This window comes from Protopterus annectens, chromosome 12.part0 (genome assembly GCF_019279795.1).
Source record: "Protopterus annectens isolate FY-2018-M chromosome 12.part0, PAN1.0, whole genome shotgun sequence".
Classification (NCBI taxonomy): Eukaryota; Metazoa; Chordata; order Ceratodontiformes; family Protopteridae; genus Protopterus; species Protopterus annectens.
Genome location: NC_056746.1, coordinates 325902903 through 325930497, shown reverse-complemented (window position 1 = coordinate 325930497; position 27595 = coordinate 325902903). Strand labels below are relative to the sequence as shown.

Below are 27595 nucleotides of genomic sequence, written 5' to 3'. Positions count from 1 at the left end.
GCTGAAGTATATGTACGTTACTTACATAGCATTAGAGAGATGGAAATCGGCATAAAATAATGAAACCTGTTTACCTCACCTTGTGTATGTGTGATGCTTCATAATGATGTCTGACCTTGGAGCTCAGCAGCTGCAAACCGAAATAGGTGAGTAGGAGAGGAAATATGCACCTTATCAAAGCAGAATCAGAGGAGATAGCAGGTACAGAAATGCTTACCTGATTATATCAGAGATAGATACAGACATATGCATCTGTTTACCTCATGATCAGAGAAGGAAACCGGTACAATAATATGTACCACATCACTTCAGGAAGAGAGATTTGCAAGTGCAGAAATATGCATATCAGTACATCAGGATGAAAGAATGCTCCAGGTACAGAAGCACAAACCTCATCACATCAGGTTCAGAGAAGACAGCAGATACACCTACCAGGATCAGTGAAGGCTGCAGATTCAGAAAAGTGAACCTGTCACATCAAGATAAGAGAAGAGAACAGGTAGAGAAATGTAGCATATCACATCAGGATTAGTGAAAGTAACCTATGCAGAACTGTGCATCTCATCACATCACATCAGGATCAGAGAAGACAGAAGGTGCAGGAAGGCGTACCCCATCACATCAGGATCAGAGAAGATAGCAGGTGCAGGAAGGCGTACCCCATCACATCAGGATCAGAGAAGATAGCAGGTGCAGGAAGGCGTACCCCATCACATCAGGATCAGAGAAGATAGCAGGTGCAGGAAGGCGTACCCCATCACATCAGGATCAGAGAAGATAGCAGGTTCAGGAAGGCGTACCCCATCACATCAGGATCAGAGAAGACAGAAGGTGCAGGAAGGCGTACCCCATCACATCAGGATCAGAGAAGATAGCAGGTGCAGGAAGGCGTACCCCATCACATCAGGATCAGAGAAGATAGCAGGTTCAGGAAGGCGTACCCCATCACATCAGGATCAGAGAAGACAGAAGGTGCAGGAAGGTGTACCCCATCACATCAGGATCAGAGAAGATAGCAGGTACAGGAAGGCGTACCCCATCACATCAGGATCAGAGAAGATAGCAGGTGCAGGAAGGCGTACCCCATCACATCAGGATCAGAGAAGATAGCAGGTTCAGGAAGGCGTACCCCATCACATCAGGATCAGAGAAGACAGAAGGTGCAGGAAGGCATACCCCATCACATCAGGATCAGAGAAGATAGCAGGTTCAGGAAGGCGTACCCCATCACATCAGGATCAGAGAAGATAACAGGTTCAGGAAGGCGTACCCCATCACATCAGGATCAGAGAAGATAGCAGGTTCAGGAAGGGGTACCCCATCACATCAGGATCAGAGAAGATAGCAGGTTCAGGAAGGCGTACCCCATCACATCAAGATTAGAGAAGACAGAAGGTGCAGGAAGGCGTACCCCATCACATCAGGATCAGAGAAGATAGCAGGTGCAGGAAGGCGTACCCCATCACATCAGGATCAGAGAAGATAGCAGGTTCAGGAAGGCGTACCCCATGACATCAGGATCAGAGAATTAGTCAACTGCAGAAATAGATACCTCATCACATCAGGATAGGAGAATTCGCCAGGTGCAGAAATAGACTTCTCATCACATCAGGATCAGAGAATACAGCAGGTGCAGAAACACACACCTCATTACATTAGGACTGGAGAAAGTAAGAGGTACTAAAACATGCACCTCATCACATCAGGATGAGAGAAATCTGGAAGTGCAAAAACACATACTTCATCACATCAGAGAAATCAGCAAGTGCAAAAACACATACTTCATCACATCAGGATCAGAGAAATCAGCAAGTGCAGAAACATACACCTCATCACGTGAGGATCAGAGAAATCAGCAAGTGCAGAAACATGCACCTCATCATGTGAGGATCAGAGAAATCAGCAAGTGCAGAAACATACACCTCATCACGTGAGGATCAGAGATATCCTGCAACCCGTAAGTATTTGGCAAGTCCAGCATAGATGTATGTTATGAGGAATACTGAAATAGGCATGTGACATTTGTAGGCCATATGTAGTACATGATGGACATGGTTTACTATCAAAATGACAAACACAGGTACTCTGTAGATGGGAAATCGAATGGCAGATGTCTGATTCCTGTGTTGCTGACCATGATATGATTTAAAGTTCATATCAGCGAATGCTACTGTGCATTCACTGATATGATCTTGAAGTAGTGAACAGAGACCACGATACAGTCCAGATTGGGACATTCATCCCTTTCCTCACTACAGTACGATCTTGGTGTTGGAATCTATAGTTATCAGGGGATATGGGGGCACATGGTTTCTTGCCCCCCTGCAAAAATGTGATGTAAAGTGTAGGAGTTCCACTTACCTGAGCTCCTATAAGGACATCACGTTTGATATCCGGCGAACATGTTAAATTTGCTGAATTTGTTCAGCAGATTCGACATTTCACCCAAGTGATATTTTGAATTTGGTATTCTGTTCAAGGCTTCGAATAGATTTTTTTTAAACTTTCAACATTTTGATAGTAGACTGATGGACATAGATGGTTTATACCTGAAGTGCAGTATAGATGTATGCTATGAGGAATACTGAGCTAGTCATGTGACATTTGTAGGCATATGAAGTACATGATGGGCATAGATGGTTTATACCTGAAGTGCAGTATAGATGTATGCTACGAGGAATACTGAGCTAGTCATGTGACATTTGTAGGCATATGAAGTACATGATGGATATAGATGGTTTATACCTGAAGTCCAGTATAGATGTATGCTATGAGGAATACTGAGCTAGTCATGTGACATTTGTAGGCTATATGTAGTATATGATACCTGTTGAGACTCAGGTGTGCACTACACTATATTTACTCAAAACAGATATACTGCAGAGATCAGGATTGTTGAAGTCGTGTGCATTATAGAACTTTAACACTTTCCTCGATTTCCTGGTGGAAAATATACATACATATCATTTCTCCTGTAACCAAACTGGACAATGTCTACAGAGCTGAGGCCTTTTCCAGAAAAGAGAGATGTACTTCTGTAGTCAGGGACATTTGTTTCATGTTATTGCATATTAGAAGCTCAAACAAAACATAAAAGCCCACATGGTATGGTTGGGTGCAACAAGAATGCAAAAACTCCTTCCACAAAGAAGCAACCACCAAACTAACTTGTACTATGGTACAAAACAGCATCAAAGTGCATAAACGTCCAAAATAAAAGGCAGGATAAAAACTCACTCAAGTTTATTAAAAATAAACTTTAAAAAAAAATGGTTTAGCTCTTTCATCCCAAAGAACACTACTGGGACTTCTGGGTTCTGATGAAGTTACTTTGGTGGTTTTCTTCTTTGTGGAAGGAATTTTCACATTCTTGCTGCATCCAACTGCACTACATGGGTTTTTTGCTTTGTTTGAGTTATTATTGAGCTGCACAGTCACACACATGGGCTAGTTTCTCAATGCATTTTAGAAGAACCTACATATCCATGTGAGCACTGGTCCACCATCAAAAAGGGGAAGTCCAGCATTTGATGCATGTTTGTGAAAAGTCCTAATAAACTCATTACAAGCACTTGTGTCTGACAACTTTGTACTGGATAGAATACACACATTTTTCACATTTGTGTTTTGTGATATGCATTCATTAGCAGATTTTTGCTGAGTGGGCATTAGCTATGTATCACTAATACATATTATTATGCAAAGCTGTACAAAGTATATAACCAAAATAAATATGCCTTCTTCTCTTTTTGTGGATGATGGCTGACGTTTCAACTTCTGCTGTTGACACACATTAGGTCTTCTTGAACAGCAGACACTGTGGCATGTGACCAGGACTATGACAGGATATGGAACATGTGGAATGAGTTCTACCTTGAAATGATGCATGCTTTGTGTGGCCATATGTGGTGGTACAATGCAGCAGACACCTAGCAATGACATTCACATTGCTTTGTTATGTGTTGTCTGCCATATATTAGAAAAAGAGCAGCACGTACATATGTGACATGGGTGGGCCATAAACATTACGGATCACACAGTAGGACATGGTGTTCAATGTCTGGCACTGGCATCTCCCTCAGAAGTCTTCCTGGTCTCACCAACAGCAGCATGCTGTGCCTTGAACCCTTTTATGAAATTATTGCATGAGCTACATGAGAATCCCGTGACTCATCAAGTTTTCTTGAGGGCACAGAATATCCTTCAGACAATTCCTGCAAATATTCAGACTGCACATGATGCTTCCGCATAGCTAGCTGATGATACTCTATTTCATATTCAGACTGCACATGATGCTTCTGTATAGCTAGCTGATGATACTCCATTTCGCATTCATACAGCACAGGATGCTTCCGCATAGCTAGCTGATGATACTCCATTTCATATTCATATAGCACAGGATGCTTCCGTATAGCTAGCTGATGATACTTCATTTCATATTCAGACTACACATGATGCTTCTGTATAGCTAGCTGATGATACTCCATTTCATATTCAGACAGCACATGATGCTTCCGCATAGCTAGCTGATGATACTTCATTTCAGCAATGTATGCACTGTTTTCAGAGTCCATACTGGTCTCCTCTGTAAATTCCACTGGATAACTCAAACAATCCAAAAGAAGACAAATCAGACATAGTGGCTGAAGATGATGGCAGATCCCACGTAGGTCAGATCTGAAGGACAGCACTGTCTTCATCAAAATGGGATGCATTAGTTTTCTTGAATTATCTCCCTCTGAAGTGACCATAAAATCCTAAGTCAGATGAGAATGAGACACATTTTCTAATCGTCTGTCCCTGAGACTAAGTACTGCAGTATAAGTATTCTTGTCTCAGAACTAAAGTCTGCCATGGTTACTGAGCTCTGCTAATACCTTGTTGATACAGAGTGCTGCACATAGGGTGCTTGAGTGCAGCATGACACACTCTGCACAGAGTGCTGCACATAAGGTGCTTTTCACGTGAGTGCAGCATGGCACACTCTGCACAGAGTGCTGCACATAGAGTGTTTTTCACGTGAGTGCAACATGGGCGCACTCTGCACAGAGTGCTGCACATAGGGGGCTTTTCACGAGAGTGCAGCATGGCACACTCTGCACAGAGTGCTGCATATAGGGTTCTTTTCACGTGAGTGTAGCATGGGAGCACTGTGCACAGAGTGCTGCACATAGGGTGCTTTTCATGTGAGTGCAACATGGGCACACTCTGCACAGAGTGCTGCACATAGGGGCTTTTCACGAGGTGCAGCATGGCACACTCTGCACAGAGTGCTGCATATAGGGTTCTTTTTACGTGAGTGTAGCATGGGAGCACTGTGCACAGAGTGCTGCACATAGGGTGCTTTTCATGTGAGTGCAACATGGGCACACTCTGCACAGAGTGCTGCACATAGGGGGCTTTTCACGAGAGTGCAGCATGGCACACTCTGCACAGAGTGCTGCATATAGGGTTCTTTTTACGTGAGTGTAGCATGGGAGCACTGTGCACAGAGTGCTGCACATAGGGTACTTTTCACGTGAGTGTAGCATGGGCACACTGCACAGAGTGCTGCATGTAGGGTGCTTTTCACATGAGTGTAGCATGGGAGCACTGTGCACAGAGTGCTGCACATAGGGTGCTTTTCAAATGAGTGCAGCATGGGTGCACTGTGCGCAGAGCTGTGCAAATAGGGTGCTTTTGACATGAGTGTATCATGGGTGCACTCTGCACAGAGAGCTGCACATAGGGTGCTTTTCACATGAGTGTAGCATGGGCACACTGCACAGAGTGCTGCACATAGGGTGCTTTTCACATGAGTGTAGCATGGGCACACTGCACAGAGTGCTGCACATAGGTGCTTTTCACATGAGTGCAGCATGGGCGCACTCTTTTCATTTTGTTTCTAAATTAGCAGTAAGCTAAGCTTTTTAAAAATATTTTGAAACACATAGCTCTCACTTCTCTGTGATTTTGCTGAATGTATCCAATTTTGCCTCATATTTTTTTTCCCCGTCACTTTTAACCTTTTTTTTTTTTCTACAACAGTGAGGATTACAGTCAGTCAGTAAAACCAGTCATTATAGTTAACATATATCATTATAGTTACTTATCTCTTATTCCTTTAGAAAGTGCATGTTGAAACAGAACTTGTTCTTTTAACTTTCTGATTGGCATAGTATTTAAACATTGTCCCAGCTCTTTATATATGATAGTTTTATATATTTGATTCAAGATTAGTTGTCTTGATACTTATATTGTCCATTTCAATTATATTGTAAATCTCATGATATGATTCCCCATCTGCATCCTAGAACCCCCTCCCAGCATTGTACACATTTGTTCAGTAACTGAGTGGGAAAACAATTTGTTAAATAATCCCTTCTTTCTCATATGTTTGCTGTTTTTTTTCTTAGTTTTACAACCAAGGAGTTTTTAATAAAAAGCAGTTGAGAAAAGAGATGAAAAGGAAAGTTAATTCCTTTGGTAACTTTCATGGTAAAAATTGTAATTGCGCTATATTTAGATGCTTTTCTGTGAGAGGCACTAAAAGAAATAATTACATTAGTACTTCATGTATGTGAAGATGTCTGTCTCCTGACAGTGCAGGATAATATGAATACCAAAAACAGAAATCAAGTTTGTACTTATAATTTTCACCGGATTCTCCATATTATGTTTTTTGCCATATTTAACTCTGTGACAACAATTTTATGTCTTGAAATGAATGAGATTAAGTGAATTACAATTATATTTTTACATGTGGAATATTTTACTCAGGTATAAATTACTGAGTCAGGAGGAGGGGGAGTACTTCAATGTCCCAGTTCCACCAGAAGGAGAAGAAGGAAATGAAGAACTCCGGCAAAAATTTGAGGTGAGTCATACCACGTACTTAATGAATTGAATGAAGGCTGCAATTAATTTAATCAAGTTACATTAAACATCATTTCTGGATATAAGTAAGAGATGACAAGAATACATACATGCACACACATTTGTGCGTGTGTGTGTGTGTGTGTGCATGTGTGTGTGCGTGTGTGTGTGTGTGCGCATGTGTGTGCGTGCGTGTGTGCATGCGTGCTTGTGTGCATGCGTGTGTGTGTGCGTGCGTGTGTGTGCGTGTGTGTGTGTGTGTGCATGTGTGTCTGTGTGTGTCTGTGTGTGTGTGTGCGTGTGCGTGTGTGTGCGTGCGTGTGAGTGTGTGTGCATGCTTGTGCGTGTGTGTGTGTGTGTGTGTGTGTGTGTGTGTGTGTGTGTGTGTGTGTGTGTGTGCGTGTGTGTGACAGAGAGAGAGAAAGATAGAGAACTGCTATAGCTAAGTTAAAATTTACAGCCAGTGTCTTCAGCCCAGCAGAATGTTAAGGTAAAATGTGATGCATGTGACTTTATAGTACACTTGATATCTATTTCTGTAGTGGGCTTGAATAACAGAAAAGGTGAAACCAGAGGAAGTGACATTCATGCTTACAGAGGCAGTTCCTTCTCTTCAGCAAGGCAGCTCACTACATTCTGTCTGGGAGCTGGTGCCGAGGATTAAGGAACCATTAACAAGCTGTTTCCTGTGCTCCAGTGGTTCATGGTTTGATTCCCTCTGAACAAATCACTTAACCAGATAGTGCTCCCGGGCTGAGCCTGACCGTGGAGCTGACCTGCCCTGGTAAACAAATACAAATAAAATAAAATAATTCTCTTGCGTATTGTGAAAGGCAAGAAAGCTGGGTGACACACCATCAGTCTTCAGATCTAGGTCCCAACCTGTGGTACATCACAATGAACATTGGAGAGCATTCTATTCAGACAACAGATGCAGTAACTCATGTCAACCACCATGCTGAGAAGATGGTTCATTTTATAAGCACCATCCCGGATGTGACTATTTGCACTGGAGAAAAGCTCCACATCATTATCATTAATATGATGAATAAACATTTCGCAAAATATAATAACATCAGTAATATTCTTACAGAAATGTATTAATATAGGGGTTAATATTTTGCATAAGTAAAACAGACTTAATATTGTCAGAACATACTGCATGCTTTCATGTTGATTTAAAAAATATATGTGATGACAATTTAATTGGTTAGTGAATTACACTTTTACCTCCACAGCACCCCATTATATGTTGCAGAACAAGGGACACAAATTGATACACAAATTGTCATGCAATAATATGTGGTCGTCACTCTTAATAGGTTAAAGCTGCACTTCTGTCACTGACATTAACAGAAAAGTTATATTGTGGTTTTGTGACTATTTATAGACCCAGATTGTATTGGAGAGTTTTTTTTTCTTTCTTAAAAAAACATGATGTGTGGTAACTTCAAGCCTCTGTTCATGTGTGTACCCAGATTATTGATATTGATAAAGTTAAGGTATGAATGGTGACAGCATATCATACATTCAGAGTTTTTCAACTTTTAGTAAAACAACCCTTGTGTGCTTCTGGTGCTCAGAAACTGCTGGCTTGTGAGGGTGCAGCTTTAGGCATGAACATATGACTGAAACAACAAAATGTTAAAGTTTAAAACTTAATGAGCATTTTCTGTTTCAGACTTCTGACAGTTTCCTCACAAAAATGAAGGCAAAAGACTTGGTCTCTTTGCAAGTCACCTTGTTTCTTTATTGACTGTTTCCTGACAGTTTTGCAGTGATTCTTGCGAAAATTAATTTATTTGATCAAGAAAGAGGTGGTGTGTTGTGCCACTTTATCATTTGTTAACTGGTATGATAGAACTGGAAAGTGGCATTGGTTCTTTTTATTTTTTTTAATTGCTTTTTATTTGGCTGAGGTGGTGCAGCGGTTAGCGTTGTCACCTCTCAGCAAGAGGTTTTCCAGTTCAGTTCTTAGCTGGAGCGCCTTCTGTGTGGAGTCTGATTGTCATCCCTGTAGTTGAGTGAGCTTTAAAGGCATGCAGGTAAGTGTGTGTGTGTGTGTGTGTGTGTGTGTGTGTGTGTGTGTGTGTGTGTGTGTGTGTGTGTGTGTGTGTGTGTATGTGTGTCTTCTGTGAAGGTTGGGCGCCGGGCTGGCAATTCGAGACTACAAAATCTCTACTGCCAATCAGTCTTTGGACCGATGATCTGTGTGGCGACCCCTAGCCAGGAAAAGCCAAAAAATAATTGCTTCTTTGCTTTTAAAAGAAGCGATGACAGCAGAGGATAAAAACTGGGAATACCACTTGGTTGCTGCATTTTCCATGGTTCTTTATTACACTGAACATGCAATAAAAACAAGTGACGCAACTATCAGAATCAATAACAACAAAAAAATCTGAAATATTGTTGTTTAAAATACAGGGAAGTAGAGCAAATCTGGGAAGCTGATGAGCACTTCCTGGTTATCCAGTGAAGCTACTTTATTTAATTCCCCATGTGCTGTTTATGCCCTCTATATTTTGTCTCATTAGATGCTTGTTTAATTTGATTCTTAAGTAGAATTTTTGAACAGATGTCTGGTACTGGAAGATTATAGTGCTCCCCTGAGATTGAGAGGCATACAGAATGTCAGATGGCTGACATTTCGCTTCTACTGATAGCTCTTTAAAAGTAATTTTTTTTTCAGAGGATTGTAGCTTGCAAGTATTGTTTACTATATAAAGCAAAATTAGAGTTTCCATGAGCAATCCATCTGAAGCTATTTCCTGCTTCTACCAAACATGTCGGTGACCTCTACCAGAGGCTCCAAGTAACTGGCTATAACTCATCTGCTTTGGTTTGTAGCCCTCACTTTTTCTTCCCTCTGTCTGCTTATTTATGACCTAATGGTTCATTTCTGCTTCAAACTCAGAGCCATTCATGTACATTATGCAGGAGGCAACAAAGTTCAGTTTTATTGGCTGCAATCTGTAACATTAAATTGCCACTTGCACAGCTGCCGTAACTGAGCTTTTTAATATCAATTTTTAATTAGATTGTTTTAAGGAGTCTATATTAGGACACCGAACATTTGAAATGTCAAGTGTTCTAATATCAAATCTTAGCACTCGAAAAAAAAAAAAACATCGAACATTCGGAACAGCAAATTTTTTCCTAGGGAAAAAATTTGCTGTTCCAAAACACACACACACACACAACACAAGCACACCAAACAAACAGCAATCCACACACATACACCTAAACTCTTACACCTAACCCTACACTAAACTATACATACACCACTAACTATCCACTAACCAAACCCTAATCCTAAGGTCCGTCACTATTGCACAGTCACCTAACCCGCCCTAACCCACACGTCCACACAATCGCACATTTACCTAACCCGCACCCTAACCCTAACTCACCTAACCCGCCCTAACCCACACGTCCACACAATCACACACTTACCTGAAGCTGACCCATAAGTTTCCACCAGAGCGCTGAAAATACCGAAGCAACAGAAACAGACAACAGAATTCTTTCCCTAGGAAAGAATTTGGTTTCCTGTTTCTTCGATATTTACAGCGTTCGCTGAAAACGGGTCGATATTAGAACATTCGACATTTCAAATGTTCGGTGTTCTAATATAGACCTGTTTTAAATCACTACTTTGTGTATATTTAGGGTTTCTATAAAGCCTACAATTGCCCATCCTCAAATTGCAAAGCTTCTAAGAATTACATGCATATTCCCAGGGAAGTAAAGCCTGATCACCTGAAGTAGTTGTCATTATTTCAAATTTATTCAATCATAAACTAGCATAATGTGTGTGCGCCACTGCAAAAATGAGATTATAGTTTCCATGCAAGACATTTTTCTTTCCACAAGGCACATCATTACCCCATAAATATAGTTTGCTAAAACAGACTTATTTGTCAATATACATGTGTGTGTGTGTGTGTGTGTGTGTGTGTGTGTGTGTGTGTGTGTGTGTGTGTGTGTGTGCGTGTGTGCGTGTGTGCGTGGGTGTGTGCATGTGTGTGTGTTTTGCTTGGGAGGTTGGCTAGGAGTATGTTTCATATGTAGAGGGAGCGTTAAGAAGGAAGGGATACTGTGGGAATGTGGTAGTAGTACTAGGGTTAGGAAGTGGGATTGTGGGGGGTAGTACTAGGGTTAGGAAGTGGGATTGTGGGGGGTAGTACTAGGGTTAGGAAGTGGGATTGTGGGGGGTAGTGCTAGGGTTAGGAAGGGTTTTTCTATCAAATGAGGTGTTGAGGAATAAGAAGGGATTTTTTATCTAGTCAGGTGTTGGGGAGATATGTGGTGTGTGGTAATTTGGAATTAGTAAACGTTAGGGAGGGGATTGTTCCAAAGTTGTTAGATAAGGAAGTCAAGGCTGGAGGAGTCTTAAACGCTTTTGAAATGCTACCTTTCCAGGATTTTCATATTTCCCCACTGGGTTTAGTTCCCAAGAAGAAGAATGGGAGTTCAGGTTAATTCGTCATTTATCATACCCTGAAGTGGACTTGGTGAATGACTGCATTGCTAGGTCTGTCATGCAGATACAGTATGCTTCCTTGGATGACACATTCAGGCTTCTTAGAGCATTTAGGAACCCTTGGTTAGTAAAGCTGTTTATTGAGGTGACTTTTTGTCCTTGTCTATTAAAAAGGAGGACTGGCCCATGCTGGGTATGTGTGTGGACAGGAAGTACTACTTTGACAGGGCTATGCCTTTGAGGTGTGCAGTCACTTGTGCCACTTTTGAAAAGTCTGGCACAAAATTGCAATGAATTTGGCAGCAACTAGTCACTAATTAAAAAGTGGTCCATTACCTGGATGACTTTTTGCTGATTGTGGATGGAAGAGAGAAGATAGAAGTGGGGAAGCAGATGTTTTAAAGAGTTGTGTGAGGAATGGGAGCACCATTAGCTCAGGATAAACTTGATGACTTGAGTATACAATTCTTAGATTTGTGACTGAATGCAGAGCAGAGTTTATTCTGTTTGCCACAAGAAAAATTGGAGTTGAGGGTCATGACTGAATCAGTCAGAGAAAAAGAGGTGATTAGAATTGATGATACAATGGAATTACTTAGGTTAATGAATTTTGCTTGTAAGGTGATCAGATAGACCTTTTTGCAGGTCCTGGGCTAATATGCTAAGTTGTGGAAGGCTTAAATATCACACAACTAAAATTCCTTTGCTATCTAAAGAGCATTTGGGCACACGGGCAATGTTTTTGACTAGGGTTAATAGTATGCTTTCTGGCAGGATGACAGACTGTTGAAAGTTCAATTGTGTCTGTTCACAGATGTGGCAAGTGGCCGAGGTATGGCAGATTATTTTCATGGGGAATGGTTTGTGCCAAAATAGCCAGTAGTGTGGCCCGATGGCTTGAAGAAAGACTTGGCATTTTTGTAGTTGATGCCATTTGAGTTACATCATTGGTCTGTAATGAGAAATTACAAAACAAAATGGTGTTTTTTCAGTTTGACAGTAAAGCTGTCATTCAGATGTTGGCTAGGAAGTCAACTAGTTCTGTACTGGTGTTGGTTTTGAGAAAGCTGATCTTGCAGTTTGTTGATTCATTTTAGTTTTTCAGCTAGGCATGTTCCATGGCAGATGAATGTAATAGCTGACAGTCTTTCACAGGTTTTGGTCTCTTGCACTAGTGGTGGAAGAGCAGCTGAGGGGATACCCGAGTATGTGTGGAACATTGGCAACCTGTAGCAGCCTAGTTAGTTCAACAGGCTTGGTCAAACTCTACCTGTTGGGCATATCGTTCTGCAATTGCTTCTTTTTCTTCATTTGTGGAACAACTGCCAGTGTGTGATAATAAGTGGTCACCTGGTTAATAAGTGGTCACCTGGTTTGTTGGCTAACTCATTCTCTCCAGTAGAGCTCAGGAAGTTTGTACTGTAACTTCCAGTGGGCAGAGCCTAAGCCTTTTGACAGAATCAAAATATGTCCTTACATTTCAGACAAATGTTCATATCTCTGGAACCACAGGGGGTTATGAAAGAAGTATAAGTGGTAAACTCTTCAGAACAGACCATTTTTATAGTGGTAGTATTCTTTAGATTCTAGGTCTTAAACTGAATTTTATAAGTCACAGTAAACACAATAACCATTACATTTCTAATATTTTGTAAACAACTTACAATATCTCAGCAACCACTCAAGTTACACACATACTATCAGCAGCATTTTATTCATCTAGCTGAGAGCTTTCATTTGAGGCTGTGGAGTTCTGTCTGTGTTACTTGGTTGCTCGGATATTTAGAAAAATGTGAAAATTATATTTATATAAATTAATATAATAAAAACAACAGTTAGTATCTATTTACCTGCACTAGACAGAGGTCAAATATTAATGCAGTTGAGTTTGTCACTGTGTAAGCTTTAAAATGCAATCTTTTAAAGCCTTGTATATAGCATGGTTTTGGAATTATTCATGCAAATATGAATAAGCAATGTTTGATGCCTAGAGGCGTCAGTAGGAGTTAACTGCAGATGCACCTGGAGGCATCACTCGAATGTAATGAGTTAACTACCTGGTTCACAAATGGGTCCTTGGGGAGCAGTAAGGTCAGTAAAGACTCTTTTAGCTGCCCTTACTACAGCAGCTACTTTGGTAGGTTTTCTGTATATTACTGAAATGTGAGTGATTAACAAAATGGTGAAAGGTTGGGAGAGAATGAATGGTTTGGGTGAGGATAGCAGGTTTCATTTAAATAAGTAGCTGCTCAAAGGATTGAATGTGCTGTCTTCATATCATTTGAATTTTGTATTGGAGAGATTCGAGCATTGCAGAGATGGCGATTGTGGGATGGATTGCTCAATCAAAAGTGGATCAAAAGAGAGTGCAAAGCAGCTGGTTTTGAACAGGAATCCAGAATGGCTGTTCAGTCTTGTTGTATTGGCCAAGCAGTTGAGGAGGCTAAGACGTTGTGAGTTTGGTGATTTGGTGTTTCTGTCATTGGCTGGCAGAACCATACTGGCAGACCAGTTTGTATGAGTCTTAAGGAAAGCTTTGTGGAGTCAAAGGATTTCAGGGATAGATTTTCAGCTCACTCTTTTCTTAAAGAGAGAGCTTCTGATTTATCTGAAGAAGCTAAGTCAGTTGAATTGATAATACAGGCTGGAATATGGTCCTAGAGAACAAATTTGTCGTACAAAAAATAATTCTGCATTAAGGTTTCAGTGAGTAATATTTGTACTTTGTTTTCTAGGTGGAGGCACAATCATCGTATTGAGTCACTGTCATGTTTTTTAGGTGGTAAAATGAGCATTAATCAGACCTGAAGGAAGTATGCTGAGGCTTGAACATGGCATGTGGAATGTGTTTTGATATGGTTTCAGAGGAATGACATGACATCACTTGTTAACCAAAGTGGGTAAGATGCAGGCAGCATTAGGTACTCCTCACATCAATGTAATTCATTTGGAGGGCTCAGAATTAGATGATGTGCTGTGGTCAGAAATTACATCAAGACTGGTATGGAGGCAAGCTAATAATTTCAGAGAGTTTGAAAGGGCTAGACATTTTGTGAACCATAGGGTGGCAAGGTAGGCAGCTAAATTGGATTGCAGGTGGTGTATCATAAGGATTAACAGCAGAGATGCAAGCTGTTATAGAGATGATGGTGTTCATCTAAATGGAGTGGTTTAGATTTGTTTAATGTGCATTTTGCTTTGTTTTTAAAAGATTTGGTTCAAGGATTCTTGTAGAAAGGGGAGAACAGCCTATAAGTGACATGTCTTAGAGGAAGTGAGGGGGGTTGTGTTTTTTGAAACCCTCTTCTGTTCCCCCCTTTCAGCTGTCAGAAAGTAATGGGATGTTTGGAGTGAGCAGCAGTGTACTGCTGCAAGGTTGGAATACATAACTACAGTGAGTGGTATGTTTAATGCTACTTGTAATGATGGTTGATTGGTGAGTGTTCCCTACTTTGCCAATGAACTGTTATCTTTATTTAATTGTTTGTAATAATATTGATGTTAAGTTCAAATGGTTATTTGCTATAGAATTTACAGCGATGTGTGAAATTTTGATAAACAGGTTGCAATGACATAGGTTCATAGGCTTATAGGTGATTACTAAGCTAATGACCCCAGGAGGACCATTTAAGCCTAGCCATGCTGCCCAAGGTGAAAATCAAACTATGTACCTTGTGACTGTGAAGTAAACAAGTTAACCATTACACCGCCCTGACCTTAAAAAGGTCTGCTTGTATCAAGATTATATCAGACCAGATGGAATGTGAACCCACAATCCCTGGATAAGGAGAACAGTGTTTCATCTGTTAGGACAATGGGCCATTTTGGTATAATTTTTGGAACTGGACAGAGGTTATGGACAAATGTAATTTGATAGAGCAGATGTTGCCTTTATAAACCTGAACAGAGAGGTATCTATTTTATGGTGTTTGTTGATTGGGAGATTGGCCAGTAATATATTTCATATGTAACAGGGTGGGAGAGGAAGAGTTAATAAGGAAGGGATACTGTAGGAGTGTGAGTGCAGTACTAGGGTTAGGAAGTGATACATAGAGGGAGAAATGGCAGGAGAGCTTATATATATATATAGTGTGGTTTGGGAGTGAGTTGTCCTGTTTGGCATGAGTGTTTGGTGCACGCCCTCCCTCCTAGCCCTGTTTTTCAGCATGATGGTTATGGTTGCTTGTTTAGAGTGGAGTGCAAACTAAAAAGGGTTTGTGTTTCTTGAACCCATCTTCTGTTCCCCACTTTTGGCTGTCAGAAAGTTATAGGAGGTGTGAAGTGAGTGGTGGTATGCTTCTTCAAGCTTGGACTATATAATTGTAGTTAGTTGGATGTTTAGCACTGCTTATAATAGGGGGTTGATTGATAAGTCTTCCCTATACTGCCAAGGAACTGTTCATTTGATTGAATTAAATGTTTGTCATACTGTTGATGTTAAGTTCAAATGGTCATCTGTACATGTTACAAAGGTGTGTAAAATTTTAATAAATTGGTCATAATGGCATAATGATGTCAGTTTTGCAGTTGGGCAGGGGTTATGGGAAGTATGATTTTATGTTGCCATTCCTCTTTTTCAATTATCATCTTTTCAATGACTTGCATTGACAGTATCCTGCATTAGTGGTTTCTCTGAGTGTCTTTGAAGACCTGGTCTGTTGTTTTCTTCTGTGACTCCCTTTGATATCCATTAGTTGCAAACCCCTGGATGGAAATATATAGTCCTTATTCAGTTTCACCAAGGAGATGTAGTGAACTGTGTCAATTTCACTAAGCACTTTGTAAAAAATCCTTGTAATTGAGTAAATTGGATGCCCTTTTCTGAGTGTGAGGCTTTGTTTTCCTTACTCTCTCTCTTTTTTCCTTGAAATATTTTTACTGATCTTTTTTGAAAAAGAAAAATGATAAACTTTAAAATGTCATGCAATAAAGGAATACAATGAATTGTTTTGAAGAACAAACAAAATTATAATTATTTACAATATATATATTATAAGCCTGAGACCAACAAGGTAGTAAATGAGACAAGACAGTTTCTAAAAAAAAGAAACAAAAAACTAACAGTCTAAGTACATGGAAATTTCGATTCAGCGAGGGCCAAAACCTTCAAGCAAGGATTATTCCTCAATTTTTTGGGATATATTCTTTTCTCTTTTAATTTAATTTATTTAATTGCAACCTCCTTTAAGAAAGTAAGTCAGTCTTCAAATTTTGATTCTGAAGAGGATTTGCAATTCCTTGTAATAAAAAAACACAAGAGACAACTGCGACTTAAGGAGACCAGGAAACACAGCGTAGAAAAGTAACTGTAAAGACAGTAACCTGATCTCTACCACGATGCAGTAAAGTAACACATAAAAATGCGTTTAAACATCCATAAGGCAACCAATAAATATAGCACACTTGTAGTTAAAAGTCCATGAAGCAGCCAAATAAACGTAGCAGTCTGAGGAAGCGTGGTTGCACCCACGCGAAAGCGCTTACCGTTACCCACTATTTTATGGATTAAAGGAGTTTTTACTACAATTTTGCTACGTTTATTTGGCTGCTTCATGGACTTTTAACTACAAGTGTGCTATATTTATTGGTTGCCTTATGGATGTTTAAACGCATTTTTATGTGTTACTTTACTGCATCGTGGTAGAGATCAGGTTACTGTCTTTACAATTCCTTGTAATAGTTTTTCTGGCTACAGCAAGTATAGTCCAAGTTAAATAGGAAAAAACTTTGTGTATCTGCTCCTAGAATATTAATGAGATCTATTTATTTTGTTAATATATCATTCCACAATGCTTTCTGGATAAAAATTCAAGATTTTTTAAATTTTGAACCATGAAACAATCAAAAACATGTGTGACCAATTAGCCGTAATTTGTTTATTACATCTCCAACAGCCAGAAAGATTTTCTTTTCTCATTTTAGCAATTCTTACAGGAGTTATAAAAGATCTAAACAAAAATTTCCAAGTAAATATACTCCAATAAAGTGTCCAAGATGTATTTTTAACTGAGGAAAGAAGTTGAGTTTTATTTTGAGCAGTGAAAGCTATACAGTATTCTTTGCAAAAAAAGTTCCAAAATTACTTATCTAAATTTGAATAATCCTTGGCTAGCATTTGATATATTTTTGAGATTAAATTATTAAATTCATGATGTTTATAAATAAATAATTACAAATAGAGTTAGAATGCATTCAGGAAATTCAATTAAAATAGAGTTAGATAAAAAAGAAAACATAGTTTGTAATGATGTCAAAATTAGTTGTAAATAGTTTTGTTCTTTAGTATTTATATTAAATTTCAAACAAATAGTTTCAATATATTTATATATTTACATGTAATCCCTTCAAAATATTTGTAACCATAATAAAAATGTTTATTATTCCAAGAGTTAAAATATGAGGAGGTAGTTTATTCACAAAGCTTTTAGTTAATGAAAAAGGAATTAGAGAATCTAACTAGAATTTATAGTTTAAATTATTCAATATTATTCTTGAAATCTATAGCACTTAAGATAGTTCCATGGCTAAAGTGACTGAGACTCCAGTATTAACAATTGTCTGTTTTAATATCTGAAGCTCATCTGTCCTTCACTATCTTAAAGTATCAGGAGCAAGACATTTCTTAATGCTAGATGGTTTCTGAAAACTACTGCTTCAGCATATTAAGAATAACCATTTTGTTAGAGGTAGCTACTACATGGTACTCTAGTTAATGCACAGATCTTAAGGTTCTGATTAAACAATATTTCCTTTCACCTTCTCGCTGTCTCTCTTAAGTATATGTTGAATCTTATTACATTTTTGCTTATGGCTATGTACTTAATACATGGGGAATATAGGAGATCACTGAAGCAACAAGTGAGACAAGAAAGAAAGACAAATATTTAGCACAGCAAAGGTGACCCGAAGCACTTGACAGTAAAACAGAGACTGGAGTAGATTAAGGAGGAGTCAAGCGGGTATAAGTCATTCATCACTCAGTGTACAGAAACATCTAAAAATAGAAAAAAGTGAAACCGAATAGAGGAAAAAACTGTAAAGGCAATCTAGGGTTTAATAAATGGTATATGTGGCGGTATGCAGCAAATTTGCCTGTAATTGTTTGTGCATGATCTGGACTTTAGACTAAATCATACAAGAGAATTCCTATAATTACTAATAGCATACTCGCCTCTACCCTTTGTAGATGCAGATATCTAGGAGTATGCATGGACCATGCACTGCAACCTTTTGTAATCCTCATGTTGATCTTGTTGTGAATCATAGCCACATGTTCATCAGAGTGTACTTTCTGTTCTGTACCTTTACTTCTTTCATATATGTTGTCATTTGGAAGGAAACTTGAAGGTCATTTTCACCCTGAATGAGGATTTTGTGATGCAGGTACTTATTACACATTGGCATGTTCCTCAATCAGTTTGTTTCTGTCATTTTCTGCTTCTGAAGGAATCTGACATACAGTTGGTGGGTATGGAAGGGTGATATGAGATGAGGTACAGTATTTGAGGGTACGGCTGGTGGGTATGGAAAGGTGATGTGAGATGAGGTGGAGTTATTTAGGAAGGTCTAGTGTTTGTGTGGTTTGTTGGATGTGTACCAGAACTTGTTCCCATCTGCCAGATGCCTGCTTACCATTACCTAATTGCTTGCATCTCAGAGGCCAATTTGCTAATCATTTATGGCCCAGATATATGGACTTATTGCCTGGAAGGAATGGTCATTGGTATGCTATGTGTCCCAGCTGTGGTGACACAGAGGAACAGATAAACACTAAGAGATTACTACTGGAATAGAGAAGAAAGAGGGCAAATGTGTTAAGACCAGAGAGTTGAGTGACTAGACGGGAAGGCAAGCTTACCCCCAATTTACCAAAATATTGCTGACATATCAATACACCAAGGAATTTTATAGTTATGATATAGGCTTGTACATCAAGTGTTCATAGGCTACCCATGTCCATTAGGAAAATATATGCCATCCAGGGGAAGATTTGCAATTTTCCATGCATTGGTCCAAGTTACATTTGAATAGGGTTAGGGATGAGCTTTGCTTCACACATCATAGACAAAGTTTTGGTTCTTAGAATGGATTATTTCTTATGCTGTTTGTTCTGCAGATTTGTAAGAAATCCATCAGTGTTGGATCAGAGGATGCCTTCTAGGTTAGTCATAGATTGCCACACAGCAGTCTTTAGGAGTATAGGGATACGGCTTTGAGAAAATCCACGTAGGACTTGTTTACTCCCTGTTTTATTTTTGTGAGGAACCTCTGTGGTTTCTCAAGCTGTTGAAAGGGACTGGTTAGGTATGTACCAAAAGGTGCATTGTACTCCATGACTACTCTGGTAGGAACTGGGTACAGTAGAAAAATTACCTCCTTGGGCCTGGATCCCATGGCTTTAGTTATAAGTTGTGCAGTTTAGAATGATTTTTATCACAATAGTAGACATGTCATGGTCAAAGGTCAGGTTACTGTCAACATGTGTTCCTAGATCCCTGACCAATTGGTCTACTTTTAGGGGTGTGTTGTCAATGTGAAACTTTGAAAGGATACTATTATGAGTTTTTCATTTTGAGTTTTAGTCCAATGCTCTGGCATGCATTGTTTGTCTTTTTCAGACCCTTTAGAAGGGTATCTATGTCCTTAGGGGATTCGGTGACCATGTCTAGTTTGCCTTGACTTCATAGAAGTAGATGCCAAAAAGCAGAGGCCCCAGCACCAATCCCTCTATGACTCCACTAGTGACTGTCCTCTTTGTGGAGGTGGATTCTCCTATCCAAACATCATGAGTCCTATCAGTGAGTCAGCTGGCTATCCATTGGGTGCCATTTGTTTTTATGCCTAATTTTGTAAGTTTATCTGCAATGGCCAAGTCAGGTATTGTTTTGAAAGCCTTGGCTAAGTTGAGGTAGGCAGTGGGCACTGTTTTGCCCTCATTCATATCTTTAGTGACCTTCTCAAAGATGTCAAACAGGTTAGGTAGGCATGACCTGCCTTTGACAAAACTGAACTGGGTAGGGTCCAGTGACTGTAGTTTTCCTATGTCACTGTTTATGAGATCCAAATTAATTATTTCCATGGCCTTGCATATGAGATTAGTCAGGCTTATGGGTCTATAGTTCATTGTGTCTGTATTTGGCTCTCCCCCTTGTGTGGAGGGATAACCCTCACAGTTCTGCTTTTGTATGGTACAAAGCCAGAGATTCTAGAGGGTCTGACAGGTCATGTTTCATGCTGCTCAGGAGGCATCCTAGGCTGTTATCAGGGCACATTGACATAGTACAGAGCAAGAGGAAGTAAGTAGAACTGGCCAGGAGAGAGGAAGTGTGCCATAACTTTATTTATTTTTTATTTTCATTTATTTCTTTACTTAGTAAGTGAACTAATCAATTGCGGATACTTTCAATCAATGACCCAGCCCACAAGATCAAAGATAAATAGGGTTCATAGTAAATCCATGCACTATCTAACAACACATAACTAAATGAAAAAACATGTTGACAGCATTTATTTTCACAAGAAGTTATGAAACAAACCCCTACACCACAAAGACAAATCTAAAGGACTGGTATCAAAGTGAAGGAAGAGCTTAAGGGAGCTACCGCTTGCAGCTTAGGAAGGACTGCAGCAGGCATCACAGGTGAGAAGGGGAAGGAGGAGCTCTAGGGTTGGTCAGACAGGTAGGTAAATCAGAATGGAGATTGGGATTAAAAGTGAGAACAATCCAGAGACTGAGAGTTAGGCATAACAACCCAGAAATATGAACATTTCTAATGGGTTACAGGAGCTACACACATCTTAGTGCATTTGGGCACCAGTGACATTGGCAGGTGGATTTATAGAAGAAGATAAAAGGCCAGAATATGCAAAGAATTTGGGTGTACAGTGGCCATCTCAGAAGTCTTGCTAGTTCCAAGTGTTAACATAATATGAAAGAATAGGACCTGGAATGACAGCATCCACCTCCAGTTTTGAGAAGCCGTCAGCATTATTAGGTGACTGATGGAGAGGCAAGTCAGAGAGAGAACATCTGTGCTGCAGATGGACTTCACCCCTGTTTGAGTGCAACAGACAGGTTGAAATCCAGAGTGCAGAGGTGACTGAAGATTACTGCATTATTAAGTTCACTTGGAACAAGGGAGCAGAATAGTCTGTTATAAGAATCAATGAAAGGCAGGAAGAGTAAGCCAACGCATCAACAGACAGCAAGGTATAGAAATATCTGGGAATTCAGAAGCAGAGATGATGTTACTGGAAAGACTTGGGCATGTGCCTTGGATGTGAGATAGTGTGCTTTGTGAATGCCTGTGTAAAAAATGCAAAGGTGTCGTTTTATCTTTTACACTTGCCTAATATACACACAAATGTCTGCAGCACTGCTCCAACCAGAACAAACTAGTATGACAGTCCATATCAAGCAACTCACCTCAGCATGGCAGTCTAATAATTAAAATATATCTTTATCATGAGTTACTATGACAACCCAGAGAAGTGAGAGACTCCGGTCTGCACTGTCTTCTACAGGTAGCTTGTCCCACCAGTATGCAATATTTCTCTGCTGCAGACAGTCTCAGTTCTGAATTTTGGAATTACCAGTCTTGCCACCTGCTTCTTCTCATCAGACAGGCACAATAATTAGGGAGAGGAAGCGATTCCCAGACCCCCCAAAGATACTATGTGGCATCGGTGGCTGTGGAATACTGTCCGACTCTCAGCACCAGCTTGAGCCCTTGTGTCATGGTAAATAGTTTTGGCATCAATTATTTGCTTGGGACAGGGTCTTTTGTAGGATTATTTTGAGTCCAAAATGGGTGACAAGCAGACCCTACTGTCAACCAACAGATGTTCTTCATGTTTCACTGTTGCAGTCATTACATTTGGGTAATCTGCTGGCAGATTGCCCTCAGTCGGCCTGAATAACAAAGTCTTGGGTTCTGCGTCGGTTGCTGTCTCCTTTTCCATGATGTCAGGTAGTCAGGGGTATAAAACTTGCAGCTGATGCCATTTTATTCAGTCTTTCTTGCCGTGTGGTGCCTGAAGTTCGCAAGTGCCGGTTGGCCGACTCCTGAAATTTTCGCATTTGAGTTTCAGAACCGAAGTCTTCAACTAAAGCTAAGTACCCCATTGAGAGAACTTTTTCTTGCTCCTTACCGATGTCAGTAAAAGTTAATAATTGCATTACTTGTGGGAAGCAAATACTTCATAAGGATTTTCATTTGTACTGTATTCCTTGCCTAGGCCCAGATCATAATGTGCCTTGCTGTCAGTTTTGTGCTAGATTTAACCAACGCACTATTAAGCTTCTGTATATTTTTGCTTCTAAATATTTTGGATCCAGATTTAATTACCCTGAAATGTCGTTGGTTAGCAATCTGACTACCAGAGTTCACAAAAAAACACAAAGAAAAAGACAGAAACAGACAGTCGAGGTTCAAAACCGACAAAACTTCTCCTAAGCCAGTCACCAGTTTGCCGGTATTCAGTGAGGCGCTTTTGCAGCCCCTGATACCTGCTACTTTTGAGTCACAGGCCTCTGCCAAGACCCATGTGGAGTTCAGTATGCCGTGAGATTCTCAGAGTATTGAACCCGTGGATGTCTCCCCCTTGGATGTGTCCGGAGCCATTGAGCAGGCACTGGCTTCTGAGAGAGTTTTTAGGCCTCAACATTTTTATTTAAAACTGACGCCAGCCTCAAAAACAAGATCAAAAACATCTTCTATGTCTAAAAATCCGATGCATGAGCCACGTGCTCAGGCCCCTATGCCTAAAAAACAGATGATCAAAATGTCTGAGGACTTAATTACCTTGATCAGGGGTCCCCCCCCCTGTTAAGAGGCCTAGGCAAGACACTGATTATGAATCTTTAGATCAGGTTTCTATTTCTTCTGATTCCTCTTCTGATCAGGAATTTTCTATTCCACCCTATGAGGATTCTGATGCAGATGAATCCATCCCATCTGCATCTCCTGCTGAGGATTATTCTTTTGGAGAAACCTTGCGTACTTTAAGGGAACATTTTCATTGCGAGAGTCAGGATTTCTCTGATTCAAAAAAGAGACTTAGGGATTTCATAGGTTCATAGGTTCATAGGTTCATACTAGGCTATCTGCCCTAGGGCATTTATAAGTCTAGCCAGAGTATGTTTGGCTTTCGCCACCCATTTTAAATTAATTTTGCTATGCCCTTTTTCGAGGTTAGTATACTGTGCCTCTGTCTAACAGTGACACAGAAGTGATACCCAGGGTAAACCTATGATCTCCCATCCACTCATCAAGATTCCTCTTGAAGAGAGTCAATGAGGGACTCTGCCTAACCTGGACTGGGATTTTATTCCATAGTGAAGGGAGCCTCTGGGTTATGAATCTGTCCCTCCAGCATGTCCTATTTATTTCAGTGCTGAGGTTCAAGTCTCTCGAGCATGTAGCTCGATGGGATTTGGATTTTTTGAGGTGCAGCATGTCCCTTAATTCCGGGTTGGACATGGCCTTATACGTCAGGCACAGGTCACCTCTGAGCAGGCGGTATGCCACTGAGTAGAGCTGGAGTTTCTTTAACCGGGCAGCATATGGCATCTGTTTGAGCCCTTTGATCCTCTTGATGAGGTACTTTTGGGGTCTTTTCAGTTGCTGCAGGTGTTTGGTAAGGTACATCCCAAAAGGGGCATTGTATTCGATTATGGGCCTGATGAGGGATGAGTAAAGAGGCACGATGACCTCCCCTAATCTAGATGTGAATCCCTTCATGATTAGGTGGGCTATATAAAATGTTTTTCTAACCACTTTGGCCACGTGGTTGTCAAATGAGAGATTGCTATCAACTTGGGTCCCCAGGTCCCTAATTACTTCTTCTGTACTTAATGGATTACCACCTATGTGGTAATTTGTGGGCACTTTGTTTTTGCCAAAGGGGATGACTATACACTTTTTGGCGTTTAGCTTGAGGCCATGGCTCTGGCACCAGTTGTCTGTTTCTATGAGGCCCTTTGGGAGGATGCTTGTGTCGGCTGGAGAGTCGATTATGGCGCCCAGTTTGCAGTCATCTGCGAACTTGGTCAGCCACAGTCCTTCCGTGTTGGCCTGTAACTCCGAGAAATATATACCAAACAAGAGAGGTCCCAGGACTGAGCCTTGTGGGATGCCACTTGTAACTGGTTTAATAGGTTCTTCTTCTTCAGCATAGGCCTTTGGCAATACCTCCTGTATCAGACATTGTTGACGATGTGTTTTCGGAATCAAGCATGGCTCCTGATTTCTTACCTCCGGCTCCTAGTAAGCCAGACAGATACTACAGGGTTCCTGACTCCCACAAATTTCTATTTAAAAATCCTGCTGCTGATCCTGAGCCTATCTCACAGGGTCCCAAAGGTGTAAAGGCCTCTACAGCAAAAAATCCTATCCCCTCTGATAGAAATTCCAGGGTGCTGGATAGATGGGGAAAGAAGGTTTATATATCTGCAACCTTGGCAATTAGGGCCTTAAACTGCCAGTTTCATATGCTTAAATATCAACAGCATGTTATGGGCTTATTGAAACAGAAAATGATGTTGATTTCTGATTGTGTGGAAAATAAAGAATTACAGGAATTATTGCATGCAGCAGAACAGGTTGGAAAGCATACTTTGCAATGTGGTTTTGATTCCTTAGAGGCCTATTGCAGGGCCGCAGTTACTGGATCTGTGATTAGAAGGCATACCTGGCTCAAGGAGCAAAATCTGCCTGATCATGTTAAAGCTAAATTGTTGGATGCTCCTTTGCAGCATGATACTCCGTTTGGTAGTAAGGCTGAAGAGGTTTTAAAGAAAATGGAAGACAAAGCTAAATCTATGCAAACTGTAAAAAATTTCTTACAAGTCCAGCCACCCAGGTTCAGTAGGCACTGGCCTACTAAAAATTGGTCCTTTCCTGTGTCAAACAGAGCTTCTCAAGACTAATCCAGGTGCTCAAAAGGCTCTAGATACCAGTCACAGGATTCTTACAGGTCAAAGCAATAGGGTGCCTCTACCTCCAAATATGGAGGAAGCAAAGCACAACCCTACAGTAAGCAGTCTCAATGACTTCCCTCTACCTTCACCAAGCACTTATCTTTTGGCAGCCCCCTTGGGGGGAAAATTAGCACTTTATGCTCAAAATTGGCAGTTAATTACCCAGGACAAGTGGGTATAAAACATAGTATCCCAGGGGTACATATTTCATTTCCATACTTTGCCAATTTCAAACGGTTGGCCAGATCTGCCACAAAATCAATGAGCGGAGGCTCAGAAACAAGTTAATGTCCCTCATGGATATATGAGGGCTATTCAACCAGTGCCAGAAAAGGAAAAAGGACAAGGTTTTTATTCAAGACTTTTCCTGGTACCCAGAAAAGACAATGCCTGGCACCCAATACTGGACTTATCAATTTTGAACACGTTCCTGGACATTCCAGAATTCAAAATGCTGACTTTACAACAGCTACTGCCTATGCTGGGCAGGAACGCTTGGTTAGTGACTCTAGACTTAAAAGAGGCATACCTGCATATCCCAGTAAGGGAATTGTGCAGAAGATACCTCTGCTTCAAGGCAGTTTTTTTCCATTACCAATTCTCTGCACTGCCCTTTGGCTTATCTACTGCGCCCTGGGTCTTTACAAAGTGCTTGGCACCAGTAATTGCATTCTGCAGACAAAGAAGCATACAAATTTATCCTTATCTGGACGACTGTCTCATTCAAGCAGAGAACAAGGACACTCTTCTTCAACATCTGGTGTTTGTAAAAAGGCTTCTAACATGCCTAGGGTACACAATAAACGAAAAGAAATCCCAACTGGTACCCACTCAAATAATTACATTCCTGGGTGCAAGCTTGAATACAACTGCCCAGATGGCTTACCTGATGCCAGACAAACAAAGTCAACTGACAACATACTTCAAACAGATGGCAACAAAAACCCAGTTATCTTCAAGACAAATTCTGCAGGCTTTGGGGTTCATGGCATCCTGCATTCTACTAATTCCATATGCAAGACTGCATATGAGGAAACTTCAGTGGTACCTAAAAAGTTTATGGAGTCAGCATTGTCACAGTCTGGAAACAATGATTCCTCTCATTCCCTGCCTACAACAGGAGTTTCTTTGGTGGGCAGAGACATGTCAACAAAACAAGGGACTATCATTCACTCTTCCCCCTGCCACCAAAACTCTTAACTACAGAGGCATCAGGCTACTCTTGGGGGCCCACCTGGCAGGGAGATGCATTCAGGGCAAATGGAGCCCAAAACAAATGCATCTGCATATCAACCAGAAAGAGATGCTAGTTGTTCAGAATGCTCTGACAGCCTTCAAGGACTTACTTCATCCAGGACAACTACTGATAAAGATGGACAACACCAGGGTTATGTGGTACATAAGCAAGGGGGTACACATTCCTACCCCCTTTGCAGACTAGCCATGGCATTGTGGAACACAGCTTTGATTTACCAAGTACATCTTCAAGCTCAATTCCTGCCAGGAAAACAAAATACTCTGGCAGACGACCTAAGCAGAAATCTTATGGACCCGCACAAGTGGAAGCTGGATCCACAAATCTTCAGCATGGTAACACAGAAATGGGGGAGCCCAGACATAGATTTATTTGCCTCTCCCCAAAACTATCAACTGGACAAATTCTGCACAAGGACTTATCACAGACAAGCATGGAAAGTGGATGCCCTATCCTTCAGCTGGAAAAACCTATCAGTCTATGCCTTCCCCCCTCTGCCTCTTCTCTTCAAGGTCTTACTAAAGGTCAGACAGGAAAAAACAAAAATGATCCTAATTGCTCCGGACTGGCCTCGCCAGCACTGGTACCCAATTCTAAGGAATATGTCTCAATGCCCTCCTTGGTACTTGCCTCAAATATCTCATCTACTGTCTCAGCTGAAGAATCAAATTCTGCACACTCAGCCCCAAACTCTGAACCTTGCAGCATGGCTGATCATTTAATTATTCAAACAACACCTCTCAGTAAATCTGTGATGGATGTCATTTTGGAAGCCAGAAGGCCTAGTACTAGAAAATCTTATGCTGATAAATGGAAGAGATTCTGTGCTTGGAACCAAACACAAGGAATGGACACAGCAAAGCCAAATATCCCTCAGATTTTACAATATTTGACTGAGACGCCTGACAAGGGCCTATATTTTTCTTCAATAAAAATCCATGCCTCTGCCATCTCGGCCCATTACAACATGAGCCTCCTCTCTTTTCTCATCCTCTGCTTAAACAGTATCTTAGAGGGGCCA

General features: G+C 40.6%; 1 protein-coding gene across 1 annotated transcript in view; it reads left to right on the top strand.

The window, feature by feature from the left end:
* Positions 1–27595, top strand: part of PRKCB (protein kinase C beta) — a 2112091-nt gene that overhangs the window by 1415180 nt on the left and 669316 nt on the right. Inside the window, exon 8 of the mRNA XM_044089400.1 lies at positions 6760–6856. Within this exon, the coding sequence (XP_043945335.1) occupies positions 6760–6856 (97 nt within the window). The remainder of the gene's footprint in view (positions 1–6759; positions 6857–27595) is intronic.